Source organism: Xenopus tropicalis, chromosome 9 (genome assembly GCF_000004195.4).
Source record: "Xenopus tropicalis strain Nigerian chromosome 9, UCB_Xtro_10.0, whole genome shotgun sequence".
Lineage (NCBI taxonomy): Eukaryota > Metazoa > Chordata > Amphibia > Anura > Pipidae > Xenopus > Xenopus tropicalis.
In genome coordinates, this window is record NC_030685.2 from 1,212,709 (window position 1) to 1,231,732 (window position 19,024).

A 19,024-nucleotide genomic window follows, 5' to 3' on the forward strand; every position below is an offset into this window, starting at 1 on the left:
TAGGGTCTCAGGAACAAGGGATCAGATAGGGTCTCGGGAACAAGGAATCAGATAGGGTCTCGGGAACAAGGAATCATATAGGGTCTCGGGAACAAGGAATCATATAGGGTCTCGGGAACAAGGAATCAGATAGGGTCTCAGGAACAAGGAATCATATAGGGTCTATGGAACAAGGAATCAGATAGGGTCTCAGGAACAAAGAATCAGATAGGGTCTATGGAACAAGGAATTAGATAGGGTCTATGGAATAAGGAATCAGATAGGGTCTCAGGAACAAGGAATCAGACAGGGTCTCAGGAACACGGAATCAGATAGGGTCTCAGGAACAAGGAATCAGATAGGGTCTCAGGAACACGGAATCAGATAGGGTCTCAGGAACAAGGAATCAGATAGGGTCTCAGGAACAAGGAATCAGATAAGGTCTCAGGAAAAATGAGTTAGATCACATCTTAGGAACATGGAAATCACTAGATTAAAAGGTTGGTAAGATCTCAGTTAATCAGCTTAATGACCAAGCCCTGAGCAGGGAGGTCAGGGACAGGCTTCTTGTTAAATATTGGGTATTAGAAAATAAGTTATATCCCAGGCCTGAATGGGTTAACATGTTACAAGTGGGCAACTGACTTGCCATTCACACTCTCCCTCACATACCCCATTGTACATTAAGTCTGAATGTGATTTATAGGAAACATATGGAACGTCTAATAGGGGTAATACAGTGAGGGAGGGATTCTCCAACAGGGTTATATATCAGTAACAAAAGTCTGGTCTCACACTTATACACTTACACACTCTCTAACGTACACACATTCACTCTCACACACACAGCCCTGACACACACACACACAACCCTGACACACACACACACACACACACAGCCCTGACACAGCCCTGACACACACACACACACACAACCCTGACACACACACACACACACATTTTTAATACTTTAAATGAATACATACATATACCAGGATTAGGGTTCTGAGGGGTCCCCCAAATGCCCATAGAGGCCCAGATAGTCGTTGGGTTGAAACTGGGCAAAGTGCCTGACTAAATCCATGGGCAGGTTAATGCCGTTGGGGCAGTGAGTGGTGGGAATATAAATCTGTGTCAGTGCTGTATAAATACAGAGAATTACTGTAATAGTAATGTTACTGCACCAATCTCTGCCCCCCCCCAGTGCAGGGGTAAATACTGTATCACTTACCTCTCTGGGGCAGGAGAAAAAGGCAGAGAAATCCCTGGATCCCAAGGAACCGGAGCAGAACAGCGGCGCCTCCTGGGTCTCCCATGTCTCTTTCTGTCCCACTTACCCCTCAGTCTCCTACCCCTTCATATCTGCTGCCCCTCAGCTTATTACTGTCTCTCCTTAGCCCCCCGCTGGGGTAAATTCAGCCCCTTCCTGGGGCACAGACGGGGGAAGATATCACTCCTAGAAATCCGATCTCCAAATGGAAGGGACACAGCCCAGTCAGGATCACAATGACTGAAACTTTCACTTTCCCTTTCTATAAAATAACATAGAGAGCACCCACGGCTGCTGCAGCTGCACCCATTATCCTCAGTGCCGGGGAGGGGGGGAGGGAGAGTGGGGTAAGTGGGGCAAATAACTGCCTTTATGTTTCCCCTAAACAGCCTGATGGCCCAGGGCTCAGAGATAAGAACCCAGGGGGGGTACTATAATGCAGAGTGCACTGCTGCCATGTCCTTTATTGCCCCCCAGTGCCCCTAGTGCCCCCCAGTGCCCCTGCATAAGATCAAGCTGGGACCCACACAGTACAGAGAGGGCACAGCTATAGCGCTACTGAGCCCAACACATTAAGGGTTAATGCTCTACTTTCAGGGAAAAGTAGGGGTTAAGTCTGCAGTCTCTTTCCCCGCTGACCTTTTGCCCCCCCCCTTTCTCTTAATATTAACCCCTGCCATCCTGGGCTCAGATCTTGTTATGACTCCTGCTGAGGCCTATGGGGGATATATATACACAGAAACTGGGCCCCCCCATATGCCAAAGCTAATAATGCTGATGCCCCTTCTCTTGGCACAAGGGGATCTGTTCCTTTGGGTCAGACAAACAGAAGGAACCATGGGACAAGGATCAGTTGAGCCCCCTCTGCCAATTCTTCCCTCACACCCCATTGTTCTAGTGCTGGCTGCCCACATCCCCCCCCCCCCTTCTGTTAAAGGGCCACTACACCTTTATTTCTTCCCATCTTTACCTGATTACAGCCCCATGATTCTGTGCCCCCCCCACATTGGACACATTCAGGTGCTTCATTCCCCTCCCCCCTTTTTTACCCCCCCAGTTCTGCCTATTGCTCTGTCTCCCCTGTGGTTACAGCTGGCAGTTGACCTATAGCAGAAGGATAGGGTGGGGCACTTTGTCTCAGCTCCACCTACTGGTCCCCCCTAACAGTTATACCGTCCCCCAGTATATTGAACAGGGCACATACAGACCCTCCTGCTGCTCCTTCTCCCCCCCCCATTTGGTTCCTCAGACTCAAGCAGGGGCCACTCATTGCCTGCAGTGTTTACTGGTGGGGCCCCCGGACATTGTGTAGCCATAATTTTGGGGGCCCTTTTATGTGGGACCTTCTCTTATATCTATTGACAAGGAGAGAAGCAGCCGGGGGGGCTATGAACTGTATCTTTATACAAGATGTTGTGTCTGTCCCCCTGTAATTCACCTCAGGGGGCACCCTAAGAAAGGGGCAGGCAATTCAGGCAGCACCCCAGATACAGGGAATGGTGGCACAGACAGGTTTCTGTATTGTACCCAGTACCAGTCATTGGGCCGAACCAACAGTTAGAGCCACAGCCGGGGTATCGGGCCCCTATTATAAAGGCAGAGGGGGGAATGGGATGAGCTGGGATTAAAGAGCAGTTGCAACCGAGCCGTGGCCTTTACTGGGGCAAGTAGGGGGGGCTGGGGGGCACGCTGGTAGGGGGGGCACGCTGGTAGGTTCTGCTTATGGAACTAAAAAAATGGGACCTAAAGTTCTGCAGATTGGGCAACTGGGCCTTAGGGGGGCGTATTATCAATAAGACTGTTGGGGCACTGGCAGGATAAAGGGGGGTGCATAGTGTGCAACTGACACCCTGGGTTGGGGCCACACAGAACCCAATTTAACAGCATCATTTTCTCCTGTGTGTGACTGTTCCCTCCCATGTACAGAGCGTGAGTGCACTGTGGCTCCGACTCATGAACAGAAGTACCGATACCCAATCACTGACTTATCTAATTGTTTGTGCAGCTCATTTACTCAGTGTCAGGAGTCGTATAAACTCAGTAGCAGGAGTCGCACCTTTGCACCTTTGCACCCTCCTTATCCTTATCCTTAGCCCTTAGTAACAACAGATTAAAGGGGAACTATACACCTGTACATGTAGAAAATGTGTTCCGACTATTCTATTCGTTAAATTACATTTTCCTAATAGATAATTGTTTTACCTGTACTGCCCCCCTGTAACAAGCTATATGTTTAAAGGAAGATAGTGAGCTCTGTATAAACAAACCCTTTCCTTCTCGTAGCCACAGATAAGTAGGAGTTCATTTTTCAGAAAGGTTATCTGAATTCAGAAAGGTTATCTGATTATATGAGGAATTGCTATTTCCTCCTCTCACAGTTGTTTAGAAGAACCACAAGAAGTGAAATAGGTTATAAGTACAGTCTTAGTCTTTATTAATGAAAAAATAACAAGTATTTATTCGCAAAACAATAGATAGAAAGTACATTTAGTACAAGTCCCTTTAAGAAGGAGAGTATAAAGGAATTCATATATGCAAAATGTTGGCAGGGATTTTGTTTCATCAGGAAAAATAAACATTATTTTATTGGACTGGAAAAAATTAATTTTGAAAGTTATTTTCCAACCAGCAAATGGGTCACTGTGAAAACTACCCAGTTATCTAACAAAGATGGCGGCCCCCTCTGGAAAACTTTGAAAGCATAAATCATTACTGTAATTAGGCTTCTCAGCCTCTGGGCTTGTGCAGTAAGTTCATAATGTTTATGTTTATGTTATGTTATGTTATGGACTTTAGTTCTCCTTTCAGCAAATAAAATGCACAGTTACTTTTGCCCTTTGAAAGTCATTGCCTGATATTGCTCAGAACATCCCCCTCCCAACCTGACCATGGGAACATCTCTATTCATTCCAAACCAATGGGAACATCTCTATTCATTCCAAACCAATGGGAACATCTCTATTCATTCCAAACCAATGGGAACATCTCTATTCATTCCAAACCAATGGGAACATCTCTATTCATTCCAAACCAATGGGAACATCTCTATTCATTCCAAACCAATGGGAACATCTCTATTCATTCCAAACCAATGGGAACATCTCTATTCATTCCAAACCAATGGGAACATCTCTATTCACTCCAAACCAATGGGAACATCTTCATGTTGAATTAACCGATCAGTGTTCTGTTCCGTCCGTATTGAACATTTTCCCTGTTTCCCTAAGTATCACATTTCTAATTTTGAGTGTCAGCTCTTCCCCAGGGCCTGGCCCGTTGCCTTCTCCTGTTCATTCTGGTCTATGGCTGGAGTTGTACATGGATGGAATTTTCTTTTTCTCTCCATCAGCATTTCATTACATTCCCACATTTTGGTGCCCATCAGTTTCCCCCAATACAGGGAACTTTAGGGATACATTTTCCTCCTTGGTGCAGTCTCAGATTTAGATTCCTCCCGGGTTTTGCTTCCCAGTAGACCTTTTGTTGGTTATGAGCTCTTTTCCTCCAGAAACACAAAACAAAACAGAACATCTAAGCAATAGTGGCACATTTTCAGTTTCTCACTAGGATTGTCCTGTGATATCTGAATGATACAAATAACCAAATACACCAAGCTCTATGGGCAGCACATACTGTATATTCATGTCTACAAGGAAAAGGCTTTGGTGGAGCATCAAGAAAGGAGATTTGATCCCCACAGGCTGAGAGGAGGTAACAGGTCCTGTACAGGTGAGTGGATGAGCCCCACCCTTACTGAACTTCTCCAATTCCTTTTTGGCACCCTGGGGTTTGTGCTGTCATTCAGATGGAATTCCCAAGGATGCTTCAATTACTGGCAAGAACTAGTAGTCTTGTGGTAAAAGTAGAGCAGAGAGGATTGTAGCAATAAGACATGGAAAACAGAACATAGATGGCTAAGCTGGGGCAGATGGGACACCAGCAAAATGACTGTAATAGAAGGTGGGCTTAACTAGGAGAGAAAATTTAAATTATGATGTAAAATAAATTGTTTGACCCCTCTGATCTCTCTCTCTCTCTCTCTCTCTCTCTATATATATATATATATATATGTAGGGGACCAGAGAACCCTGCCCCCTGTTTCTCAGTCTGTGATCTCATCCAGCTTAGCTACAGCCTGGGGAAGGACCTGATTGGCTGGATGCCCCAGTGCACGTCTGGGAGAAGTTTGCTTAAGGTTTGGAGCCAAAAATTTAGGGGCGGGCCCAGCAATTTATAAAGGGAGCCCCTGCTGTTGTTTGCCAGTGTTGAAAAAGAGATCCATAGGGAGCAGCCAGTACAAAGTGTTGTGAGTTCAGCCTGCAAAGAGAGGCTGCTGGGCTGCCAGAGAGTACAAGTCCTCTGTGGAATCTCTGTGTGTGTCCCCTGGTGAGAACAGGTATTGCCTGCTACGTGGGAGCAGCCACCTTTCCAAAGGGGAAGGTACACTGGGGCAGGTAGCGCTACCTGGGGGACTTAAGAGCTCTTGGGGAAGGGACTGAACTGATAAAAAGGGTTGTGGTCTATCCGGATACAGGTTGGGACTGGGCACCTATAGAGACTGTCTGTGCCAGGAGTGGATAGACTGCACAGGTTCCTCAGAGCCAGATAATCAGTTATTCATAAAGTTGTTTACTTCCATTTTCAACAGGTATATAAAGTTCATATTGCTGCAAAACTGTGTGTGATTATTCCTAGTGGAAAGTCCCTTGAGGTGTGTTCCTCAGTGTCCACTAGGTGGCAGAACTGCGCTAACAGCCCAGTCCCAGTATATTAAAGGACAACTAAAGCCTAAAAAAGAATATGGCTAGAAATGTTTAGCTATGTGTTTTAGGCCCTTGTATCAGCCCAACATCCCCAAAGCTCTATAGAAATAAAGCCCCATGCCCCTGAAGATGCCCACAGTAGCTCTCCATCTTTTGCCCAACTACTGCACATGCTCAGTCTGCTCTTGGCTGATGTCACTGAGCTTAAGGAGCGACTCCCAATATTCTTCTTTCCCCTGCCTGCTTGCCTGTTCCCTACATGCATACAGGCCAACCAATCACAGTCCTGTCTGGCTGCTCCCTAAATAACTGAAGTCCTGCTCTGGCACTTTGAGCTTGGGGCGAGACTTTAGCTGAATCCTTATTGTGGGACTATTCTTTCCCCCTACCCAACATCCCCCGGCAGGGCATTCCCCAACCCCCTCACTGCCCTCACCGTGAGGAACCCCCTACCCAACATCCCCCGGCAGGGCATTCCCCAACCCCCTCACTGCCCTCACCGTGAGGAACCCCCTACCCAACATCCCCCGGCAGGGAATTCTCCAACCCCCTCACTGCCCTCACCGTGAGGAACCCCCTACCCAACACCCCCGGCAGGGCATTCCCCAACCCCCTCACTGCCCTCACCGTGAGGAACCCCCTACCCAACATCCCCCGGCAGGGCATTCCCCAACCCCCTCACTGCCCTCACCGTGAGGAACCCCCTACCCAACATCCCCCGGCAGGGCATTCCCCAACCCCCTCACTGCCCTCACCGTGAGGAACCCCCTACCCAACATCCCCCGGCAGGGCATTCCCCAACCCCCTCACTGCCCTCACCGTGAGGAACCCCCTACCCAACATCCCCCGGCAGGGCATTCCCCAACCCCCTCACTGCCCTCACCGTGAGGATCCCCCTACCCAACATGTCCCGGCAGGGCATTCCCCAACTCCCTCACTGCCCTCACCGTGAGGAACCCCCTACCCAACATCCCCCGGCAGGGCATTCCCCAACCCCCTCACTGCCCTCACCGTGAGGAACCCCCTACCCAACATCCCCCGGCAGGGCATTCCCCAACCCCCTCACTGCCCTCACCGTGAGGAACCCCCTACCCAACATCCCCCGGCAGGGCATTCCCCAACCCCCTCACTGCCCTCACCGTGAGGAACCCCCTACCCAACATCCCCGGCAGGGCATTCCCCAACCCCCTCACTGCCCTCACCGTGAGGAACCCCCTACCCAACATCCCCCGGCAGGGCATTCCCCAACCCCCTCACTGCCCTCACCGTGAGGAACCCCCTACCCAACATCCCCCGGCAGGGCATTCCCCAACCCCCTCACTGCCCTCACCGTGAGGAACCCCCTACCAAACATCCCCCGGCAGGGAATTCCCCAACCCCCTCACTGCCCTCACCGTGAGGAACCCCCTACCCAACACCCCCGGCAGGGCATTCCCCAACCCCCTCACTGCCCTCACCGTGAGGAACCCCCTACCCAACATCCCCCGGCAGGGCATTCCCCAACCCCCTCACTGCCCTCACCGTGAGGAACCCCCTACCAAACATCCCCCGGCAGGGAATTCCCCAACCCCCTCACTGCCCTCACCGTGAGGAACCCCCTACCCAACATCCCCCGGCAGGGCATTCCCCAACCCCCTCACTGCCCTCACCGTGAGGAACCCCCTACCCAACATCCCCCGGCAGGGCATTCCCCAACCCCCTCACTGCCCTCACCGTGAGGAACCCCCTACCCAACATCCCCCGGCAGGGCATTCCCCAACCCCCTCACTGCCCTCACCGTGAGGAACCCCCTACCCAACATCCCCCGGCAGGGCATTCCCCAACCCCCTCACTGCCCTCACCGTGAGGATCCCCCTACCCAACATCTCCCGGCAGGGCATTCCCCAACTCCCTCACTGCCCTCACCGTGAGGAACCCCCTACCCAACATCCCCCGGCAGGGCATTCCCCAACCCCCTCACTGCCCTCACCGTGAGGAACCCCCTACCCAACATCCCCCGGCAGGGCATTCCCCAACCCCCTCACTGCCCTCACCGTGAGGAACCCCCTACCCAACATCTCCCGGCAGGGCATTCCCCAACCCCCTCACTGCCCTCACCGTGAGGAACCCCCTACCCAACATCCCCGGCAGGGCATTCCCCAACCCCCTCACTGCCCTCACCGTGAGGAACCCCCTACCCAACATCCCCCGGCAGGGCATTCCCCAACCCCCTCACTGCCCTCACCGTGAGGAACCCCCTACCCAACACCCCCCGGCAGGGCATTCCCCAACCCCCTCACTGCCCTCACCGTGAGGAACCCCCTACCCAACATCCCCCGGCAGGGCATTCCCCAACCCCCTCACTGCCCTCACCGTGAGGAACCCCCTACCCAACATCCCCCGGCAGGGCATTCCCCAACCCCCTCACTGCCCTCACCGTGAGGAACCCCCTACCCAACACCCCCCGGCAGGGCATTCCCCAACCCCCTCACTGCCCTCACCGTGAGGAACCCCCTACCCAACATCCCCCGGCAGGGCATTCCCCAACCCCCTCACTGCCCTCACCGTGAGGAACCCCCTACCCAACATCCCCCGGCAGGGCATTCCCCAACCCCCTCACTGCCCTCACCGTGAGGAACCCCCTACCCAACATCCCCCGGCAGGGCATTCCCCAACCCCCTCACTGCCCTCACCGTGAGGAACCCCCTACCCAACATCCCCCGGCAGGGCATTCCCCAACCCCCTCACTGCCCTCACCGTGAGGAACCCCCTACCCAACATCCCCCGGCAGGGCATTCCCCAACCCCCTCACTGCCCTCACCGTGAGGAACCCCCTACGCTGCTTCAAATGGAAGCTCCGTTCCTCTAATCTAAAGGGGGGGCCTCTGGTGCGTTGATTGTTTTTATGGGAAAAAAGAACATCCCCCAACTGCCTATAATCCCCTCTAATGTACTTGTACAGAGTAATCATGTCCCCTCGCAAGCGCCTCTTTTCCAGAGAAACAACCCCAACCCTGACAGTCTCACCTCATAGTTTAACCCTTCCATCCCCTTTACCAGTTTACTTGCAGTCTCTGCACTCTCTCCAGCTCATTAATATCCTTCTTAAAGGACAACTAAAGCCTAAAAAAGAATATGGCTAGAAATGTTTATCTGTGTGTTTGAGCCCCTGTACCAGCCCAACATCCCCAAAGCTCTATAGAAATAAAGCCCCATTTTTTTTTATTGAAAAATATACTTTATTACATATATAATATAAATATACAAAAACAAATATTTTCCTTTGCATTCATTCATTACATTCTCATATACTTTCATAATAAAGCAATAGAGGTAGGGGGGGAGGGAGATGGGAAAGGGATGTTGAATTGACTTGCCCAAAGCTTTATTTTCCACAACGAGGGAGGGAGGGGGAGAAGGAGAGGGGATTTCAGTCCTCTTGTTCCTCAAGGCTGTGCCGGATGTTACAGTCCCGGAGCAGAATGTGGATCAGTCTTGGATTGAGACCCTCTCTCCCCTCAGAATGAGGCAGTTCCTGGGGTACCACAAAACCTCCTTAAAACAGTTCATAAGGCACCAGGTTTCCTGAATTGCCCCTTCCGTGTGAGTTCCCTGGAACAGCCCATAAAGCATCAGCTGGGATTCTCATTGGAGGAGTTTTCGCATATTAAAGCAGTCGCTGGCTGTTGAGATTGAGAGAAAAGTTTTGTAAAAACTTCTATAACAAAACTATGGGGGCAGTGGGGCAGCATCATGGCTGGGTTTACAGACCCTTTAACTATTCATCTATAGATTTTAGAATTGTCCATAGATTTGCATTGTAATAAATGTTATTTTCTTTTTTTCTCAGTCACAGATCCTGTAATTAGGCTCAGACCTTAGATGGGGCAAAGCCAGAGTCTGGGAAGGGTTAATGTACATAGAAGAGCCATTGGCCCCAACTCAGACCCCATAGAGACATTTACCTACCTCTTCCCTGTGGCTGAACAACATCTTCCTTCTTCTTTTGTCTCAGAATCACAAAACCCAAGCAAAGAGCGGCCACAAGTGAAATAATAATGATAATAATTCCTACTACTCTTCGTTTTGTGAGACTCCATTTAGCATCTGCAATGAAAAGAGCCACAATCAAGTTCCATTAGTTCCATTATTTTCATTGGATAATATAATATTGGGAGTGGCAAAGGGATATGGGAAAAGGTTTATGTTGCCTTTAATTTTTCCCTAGTGGGAACAAGAAGGTTGTTGTTAAAGAGGGAACTTTGGGGTTCAGGAAGTTGGGGTGTTTTGGGGGGAAGAGCTTGTTATCATTCCATTCTGCTGGTTCCGACTCTATAGTGGATTTGCCAGGGGGAATTTGTTGCAGTTGAATTGGGGGGGCTCAACCCTCTGTCAGCATACCTGTAGGGGTATCAGGTGCAAATTACTGGAACAACCCCACCTTACATGGGGGGTCAACACTCAGCAGCAAAAAAATCCAGTAGCACACTGATGTAGCAAGCCGTGCAACAAAGCCTTTTATTTGCCCAAGTACATACAGGAGCAACGTTCTGCGCCCCTTGGAGAAAGGGACCGGAGAAAGTCTGCAGGTTCCAGGCAGCAAAAACCATCACAATTTGTAGTGTTTCCCATAATCCTTTGGTTCCCTGACATTCTAGGCAGCACACAAACAGTGCATAATATGGCAGCTCAGGGGGTCCCTGTATTTTCTCCAGTTGATAAATACTCCCCTAAAAACCTCACACAAGGGAAAAAAGAGCTGGGAAATACTGATAAATATGCCCAAATGTGCCAGGTAGTAACATGGGGCTGATATGGTCCTAATATGGGCCTGATATGGGGATAACATAGAGTTAATCTGGGCCTAATCTGGGGATAATATGGGGATAATATGGGCCTAATCTGGGGCTAACATGAAGCTAATATGGGCCTAATATGGGTCTAATCTGGGGCTAATATGGGCCCAACATAGGGCTAACATGGGGCTAATATGGGCCTAATCTAGAGTTAACATGAGGCTAATATGGGCCTCATATGGGTCTAATCTGGGGCTAACATGGGGCTAACATGGGGCTAATATGGGCCTAGTGTGGGCCTAGTGTGGGCCTAGTGTGGGCCTAGTATGGGGCTAACATGGGGCTAACATGGGGCTAACATGGGGCTAACATGGGGCTAATATGGGCCTAGTATGGGCCTAGTATGGGGCTAATATGGGCATCCGGTGGGAAATTTTTGAAACATTGTCTATTGAACAGACACAAAGGATTCTGGTATCTCTCAGAGCTCAGGTGCTCCCAGGTAATTAGCTCCATGTAACAGCGCCATTAGTGGAACCAGATAATCACATGTTCTCACCTGTCAGTTCTACCTTCAGTGACTGCACAAGAGGTTCCGTCAGGGCCTGATGTTCCACCACACAAGAGATCTCCATCCCCTGACTCTCAGCTGTTGGGAGGAACCGGTAGGGCAACTCCAGAGCAGAACTGTTAATTCTCTTTATCTCTGAGGGTTCCACCCGAGATCCATTCAGGAACCAACTCACAGCAATGGCTTCTGGGTAATACCCCCACACTCGGCACATCAGGGTCTGCTCCTCATTCACATAAAATGGCCCATGGCTGATATTCATCATGGGGGCGGCTGGAAGGGAAAACCATATTACAACTGTGTCCCATTATGGAGACTCTCCTGATTGGCAGGATTTGTACCCACAGAGGTCCCTCACTGACACTTCTATAGGGTGAGACACTGCTATTGCCCCCTATCAGCCTCTATCAGTGCAGCCCGCTAACGGGGCAGCTCACTGGGGTACATAGGGGCTCAGTACTTACCCCCAACCCTTGAGCAAACACAATAAGGGCAATTGCCAGGGTCTGGATAAAATGCCGCATTGTGGGTAGAACATGTGGCAGTTAGTGCCTGAGTTTTGCTACATAATGAATGTACCATGTGAGTGAATGAGTCTTCTGTATATAGTCTTTGGGGGGCAGGGGGAACCATGGCCAATGGGATCCTTCAGATTCCTGAATCAATGCCTGTATGACAGTTAGCCGGATTGTACTAATAAGTAAAAACTAAATGTCAGACATTACCTTCATAGAGCAGCTGGAAATCCTCCTGTAATGGGGCAGAGAGAGACTCATGTTGGACCCGGATAGAGAAGTTCTGGTTCCCCTCGGTGGGTACAATGGTCACTGTGCTGGTCACTCGGTATGTACCATCTGCATTTCTCTGGGGGGGGAGCTCAGTCCTACCAGCCAGTATCTCCCCCTCCCTGAGCCATTTAATGTCAATGTCCACGGGGTAGAACCCAGTAATGGCGGCACTCAGGGCGCTCTCCTTATTCTCAGTAACCAGTTTATTGGTGATGTTTATCTGGGGGGGGGCTGAAACAGAGAACATACAGTTTCATATAAAAGTGCTGTAATTTCAGAATATTATAATACACAAAACCACAAATTATCTATTTTAATGATCCCCCCCCCCTGTATTTTATGCCCCCTCAGTATGAAATGAAGGCGCAATATATTTGTACCTTGGATTTCCAGCCTGATCTCCTTCTCTTGCCACTCGGTGCCGTAAGTGACGGAGCAGGAGTAGGTCCCCCCATCGGATATCTGAGCGTTAGAGACAGACAGAGAGGCCTCTCCCAACAGAGCGGAATTGGGGTCCAAGGAGAACCGGGGGTCCGTGGCGCTCACCTCACTATCAGTGCATGACAGTCGTATCTGCCCATTAAAGTGCCACTTTATGTTCAAGAGTTTGGGATCCGCAGGGAATGGATCAATACGGAATGTGCAGGGAATCAGGGTGTCGGATCCTTTCTGGGCAACGTGGGGGGACGGAGCAGTCACCTCCAGAACTGACCCTGCAGGTACAGGGGGACAGTAAATAAAGCACATTATGTGCCACATTGTTATATTACAGTTACTAATGTGCTGCCTCTCTATGTATTTCCAGCTTTACCTAAGGAAGGTCCAGGTTTCTGTTTATATTTCCCATACAGTACCAATACAGTACCCATACAGTACCCATACAATACCCACACAGTACCCATACAGTACCCATACAGTGCCAATGCAGGACCCATACAGGACCCATACAGTGCCAATGCAGGACCCATTCAGTACCCATACAGTACCAATGCAGGACCCATTCAGTACCCATACAGTACCAACACAGTACCAACACAGTACCCATACAGTACCAATACAGTTCCAACGCAGTACCAACACAGTACCCATACAGTACCCATACAGTACCCATACAATACCCATTCAGTACCCATACAGTACCAACACAGTACCCACACAGTACCAACACAGTACCCATACAGTACCCACACAGTACCCATACAATACCCATACAGTACCCATACCAAAGGGACCGGTGCCAAAGTCATAGGGTATTTCCTTTCTCACAAACCAGTTTGTAAGGTGTCTGCCCTACTGGACCTGGGTTGGGTTGCACATAAACATATTTCTCTTTGGTTGTAACATTCCCAGCAATAATGTTCCGATACCTGGAGGGAACCTTCATAGATGAGTAGGGGCAGTTATAGCAGCAAGGGGAGGGGCAACCCAACTGCCCCCCTGTGGGATGGAACCCCGACTGTGAGCCTGACCCCCAACATCACTGCCCAACCTCACTAATGCCCTTGTGGCTGAATGGGAGCAACTCCCAGCAACACTGTTCCACCATCTAGTGGGAACCTTCCCAGAAGGGCAGGGGCAGTTATAGCAGCAAGGGGAGGGGAAACCCAACTGCCCCCCTGTGGGATGGAACCCTGACTGTGAGCCTGACCCCCAACATCACTGCCCAACCTCACTAATGCCCTTGTGGCTGAATGGGAGCAACTCCCAGCAACACTGTTCCACCATCTAGTGGGAACCTTCCCAGAAGGGCAGGGGCAGTTATAGCAGCAAGGGGAGGGGCAACCCAACTGCCCCCCTGTGGGATGGAACCCCGACTGTGAGCCTGACCCCCAACATCACTGCCCAACCTCACTAATGCCCTTGTGGCTGAATGGGAGCAACTCCCAGCAACACTGTTCCACCATCTAGTGGGAACCTTCCCAGAAGGGCAGGGGCAGTTATAGCAGCAAGGGGAGGGGCAACCCAACTGCCCCGCTGTGGGATGGAACCCCGACTGTGAGCCTGATCCCCAACATCACTGCCCAACCTCACTAATGCCCTTGTGGCTGAATGGGAGCAACTCCCAGCAACACTGTTCCACCATCTAGTGGGAACCTTCCCAGAAGGGCAGGGGCAGTTATAGCAGCAAGGGGAGGGGCAACCCAACTGCCCCCCTGTGGGATGGAACCCCGACTGTGAGCCTGACCCCCAACATCACTAATGCTCTTGTTGCTGAGAGATATAAAACATATGCCCGGGGTCGGACTGGGATGTGTGAGGCCCATCGGGCTGCTACCCCAGGGACCCCCCGCACCCCTCTGGGGACCCATCACCAGCCCCTCCCCCCCCCCCCCCACACCTAATACTTACTTTGCTGCAATTGGGGAAGAGACGGCAGTGGGGGAGCAATAAGGGAAGGGAGGGAGGGGTTGGGTCTCGGCAGGACCCACAAGGCTTATTTCCGGTGTCCCACTGGCCCAGTCTCAGCTGCATACGCCTGGCTCCAAACAACTCAACTACTAGGACATATCATTGGGTTTACAGTATTGAACCGCACAGCCCGTAGATCAGGCTTGATGCATGAATCCTCGCAAGGCACAAAGCTGAGCCATTCAATCCAAATATCACTTGATAAAGGCCGTCACATTGCCCGAAACATGTTGTGTATTTTGGTCTGAAATAAATAGCATTTTAGCAGAATTCTGCTTTATGGTGCTCTCCTCTATATATGGATTGTATATCATTGGGTTTAGTGTGAGTGTGAGTGTGAGTGATCAATAGAAAGTTTTATTTTCTCTTTTATTTTCCTTGTCCCCCCAGAAACATCTCTCTTTCTCTCATCTTTCTGGAAAAACCTGTTTATGTACATTCTGTATCCGTTATACACTCCCACATAATCATGTATGGAACGTGAGCCACTCGGGACTTATTGTGCCAAATATACAAGTAGCCAAACAGCCCCCCCCCACAGGGTGAGGCATGCTGGGAGCTGTAGTCCAGCAACATCAGGGCTGTATTCTTAAAGCAATATTGCCCAATAAAACTTTCCCCCAAATCCCTATTAAAATGCAAAAGAATCCTCCAATGAGAATCCCAGCTGATGTGAGTAAATCCGGCTCTCCCTCCTGTTGCTGGGGGCATAGTGCATAGGGATTCTCATTGGAGGATTACTCTGCATATTAATTGGCCCTGGAGGGCGGGGCTCTCACACACATGCACATAATGAGCAAACTGGGGCACTAAGTACCATTTGCATGTTAGTGCCACAACATGGCCGCCCACACTGGGAGCCCCTCCTGTTGCTGGGGGCATAGTGCCCGTTAGGGGCATTTTTTGCACAAAATGGTATTGTTTCCCCCAACCAGAGTGTGGGCTCTATTAAGGGCTCTGGCACACGGGGGAGATTAGTCGCCCGCGATTAACTCCCTGTTCGCGGGCGACTAATCTCCCCGAGTTGCCTACCCCTGCCATCCCACCGGCGAACATGTAAGTCGCCGGCGGGATGGCACACGCGGCGGGGCGATTTCCGGAAATCGCCGAAAAAGACTCGCGAGTCTTTTTCGGCGGTTTGCGCGAAATCGCGCCGCCGCATGTGCCATCCCACCGGCGACTTACATGTTCGCCGGTGGGATGGCAGGGGTAGGCAACTCGGGGAGATTAGTCGACTAATCTCCCCCGTGTGCCAGAGCCCTAATCTGCCCTTCCACTGGGGTAAACTATTTTTCACTAATAATTGCCTTTTAAAGGGGTTGTTCACCTTTAAAGGGGTTAACTTTTAGTATAATATAGAGAGTAATATTCTGAGACAATTTGCAATTGGTCTTCATTTTTCATTTGTGTCTTTTTAGTTATTTAAGTTTTTGTTCATTAGCTCTCCAGTTTAAGCAGCTATGTGGTTGCTAGGGTCCAAATTAACTCAGCAACCAGGGAGTGGTATGAATGAGAGGCTGGTATATGAATAGGGGAGGGGCTGAATAGAAAGATAAGGAATAAAAAGTAACAATAACAATAAAACTGGAGCCTCACAGAGCAATAGGTTTTTGGTTGCTAGGGTCCAAGTTACCTTAGCAACCAGTTAGTGGTGTGAATGAGAGGCCAGTATATGAATAGGGGGAGGGGCTGAATAGAAAGATAAGGAATAAAAAGTAACAATAACAATAAAACTGGAGCCTCACAGAGCAATAGGTTTTTGGTTGCTAGGGTCCAAGTTACCTTAGCAACCAGGGAGTGGTGTGAATGAGAGGCCGGTATATGAATAGGGGAGGGGCTGAATAGAAAGATAAGCAATAAAAAGTAACAATAACAATAAAACTGGAGCCTCACAGAGCAATAGGTTTTTGGTTGCTAGGGTCCAAGTTACCTTAGCAACCAGTTAGTGGTGTGAATGAGAGGCCAGTATATGAATAGGGGGAGGGGCTGAATAGAAAGATAAGGAATAAAAAGTAACAATAACAATAAAACTGGAGCCTCACAGAGCAATAGGTTTTTGGTTGCTAGGGTCCAAGTTACCTTAGCAACCAGGGAGTGGTGTGAATGAGAGGCCGGTATATGAATAGGGGAGGGGCTGAATAGAAAGATAAGCAATAAAAAGTAACAATAACAATAAAACTGGAGCCTCACAGAGCAATAGGTTTTTGGTTGCTAGGGTCCAAGTTACCTTAGCAACCAGGGAGTGGTGTGAATGAGAGGCCGGTATATGAATAGGGGAGGGGCTGAATAGAAAGATAAGGAATAAAAAGTAACAATAAAACTGGAGCCTCACAGAGCAATAGGGTTTGGCTGCCGGGGTCAGTGACCCCCATTTGAAAGCTGCAAAGAGTCAGAAGGAGAAGGGAAATAGTTCAAAAATTCTAAAAAAATAAATAACGAAGACCAATTGACACATAACAGCCCTGACTTCTCTATGTTGGGATATTTCAGGTCTCTGGGAGGCTGACTGATCGGGTCGGTCTCAGTTATATGAAATGTGACAGTGATTGTTCCCCCCAAGCCAAAACTGCCGGCAAAGTGCCATTAGACCAGGGATCCCCAACCTTTTTAACCTGTGAGCCACACTCTAATGTGAAATTAGTTGGGGAGCAACACAAGCAGGAAAAGTGTTCATGAGGAGCCAAATATGGCCTGGGATTCAACGTACATGGCTGGGAGTTCGAATCTGGGCACTTTACATTATAATTATAAAAAGCACTGCTATTTTTTTATTTTAATTTAAAAGCCCAAGGACTTGCTTCAAATCACCCAAAAGTGCAGTAATAGTGCACAAAGTGCATTACGGGGGCAGGTAGGAAGGAAAAAGACAGAGTTCCAAAATCCTCCACGTCACGTGGCCAAAAGTCCCACAATAAAACAGAGTCTTTGGTCTCTTATCACTGAGGCTAGGGGTAGATCATTTGTCCCCTACCCCCCAGGCTAAAATACCTGTCAGACCCCTCTCACCATAAGGCTAGGGGGGTCCCTTTATCCCCCACGCTGCAGGCAAAAGGCTTCAAAGGGTCGGAAGAAACAACACGTGAATAGTCCCAACAATTTGTGCCCATAGGAAACCATTGCATCGAATGAGTACAAATAAGCAATGAAACCATGGAATAAACCAATGATACAGGTGAGCAGGGGAGTCTGCATCTGCCCCTATACCTGCTATTGCCACTCCAACCAGTACAGGGGTATAAACAGCTTACCTGTTTGGGGCAGGAGGAAAAGACAGAGGATTGTAAGGACCCGGGGAAGTTTAGCAGCATCTCTTGTGCCTCCCATGTCTCTCTCTTATTGCCCCTTCTTCTCCTTATAATCATATGATTTGCAGCTTTAACTGCCCCTCTGTATCTCCTTGTGAGTGTCCTACCCTTCTGCCCCAGCTGTGGTTTTTAACCCCGTATGACTGGGCATGGGAGTGTGGCATGAAGCTGGTGTCCTGGGTGTGGAGTCAGGTGGGCTGTGTGGCAGTATTAGTGAAGTTACAGGGAACATTGGGCTCCCACTTGATTGGTCCACACAGCTCACCTGATAGTCACCAGACACATGGTTATTTAAGGCGCTTACCCAGGCTAGCTGTGGACTCCGGTCAGAGCCGGGTGTGGAAATCCTGGGGAGGCACCTCCATTGCCGTTTCAGCTAGTTTCCTGTCATGGAGAGGGAGGAGTCCTCGCTTCCCAGCCTGCTAAGGAAGATATTGAGTGTGTTGTGGCTGCGCCACCATGTGGCACCTGAGGAAATTACACGCATTTTATATCCGGTCCCAGAGCAGCATTTTTTGGAAGACCAGTCAGAGGATGCGGCTAGTGCTAAAGTAGATAGTGCTTCAAGCAGCATTCCCAGGCCACTTATAAAGCGTCGCCTTGTGGGGAAGCTGCCTGCAAAGAAGGGAGCTATGAAGTGTAAGAAGCCAGGGATGCAGGGCCCTAGTAAGTCTCTCAAATGGCCTGCAGTATCCCCACCTCAGCACACTGGGAACTTGGAGCAACCTGGTCCTTCAACTCTGCAAAGTGGTGAGTTACGCACTGTATCTGCGCCACAACCTCCTGTTCCACAGAGACAAAAGGACTTCCAGACTCCAAGCACCAGTACAACTCAGACTCCCTCTACACTTCAGCAACTTGGTAATGTATCTCATTTAAATGACATTACTGTAATTACGGAAGTGATGCAGTCACTGTCTTCAGTTATTAACAAATTGCAAGATGGCTCTGGGGCTTCAGATTTATCCCTATTGGGGTTTCAGAAGCCTGAGGGATGTAACTGTCTGTGACCCTACCCCACTAGGTCTCCACCTCTCTTCTTCCATTAAGGACAAGATTATGAGAGAGGAATACATTGACATATTGTCTTTGTTACCGTCTTATAAAGAATTTATAAAAATGGAAAAAAAGGGAGATAGTGAGGGAACTAGAAGGCGGCCAGTA

General features: G+C 49.6%; 1 protein-coding gene across 1 annotated transcript in view; it reads right to left on the reverse strand.

Annotated features, from left to right (window-relative positions):
• Positions 1 to 17,991, reverse strand: part of LOC101733531 — a 53,336-nt gene extending 35,345 nt beyond the window's left edge. The window contains exons 1-3 of the mRNA XM_031892796.1: positions 17,804 to 17,991; positions 12,527 to 12,859; positions 12,084 to 12,377 (exon numbers count right to left, since the gene is read on the reverse strand). Coding sequence (XP_031748656.1) covers positions 12,084 to 12,377; positions 12,527 to 12,859; positions 17,804 to 17,879 — 703 coding nt within the window. The 5' untranslated portion in view covers positions 17,880 to 17,991. The remainder of the gene's footprint in view (positions 1 to 12,083; positions 12,378 to 12,526; positions 12,860 to 17,803) is intronic.
• Positions 17,992 to 19,024: the final 1,033 nt, after the last annotated feature.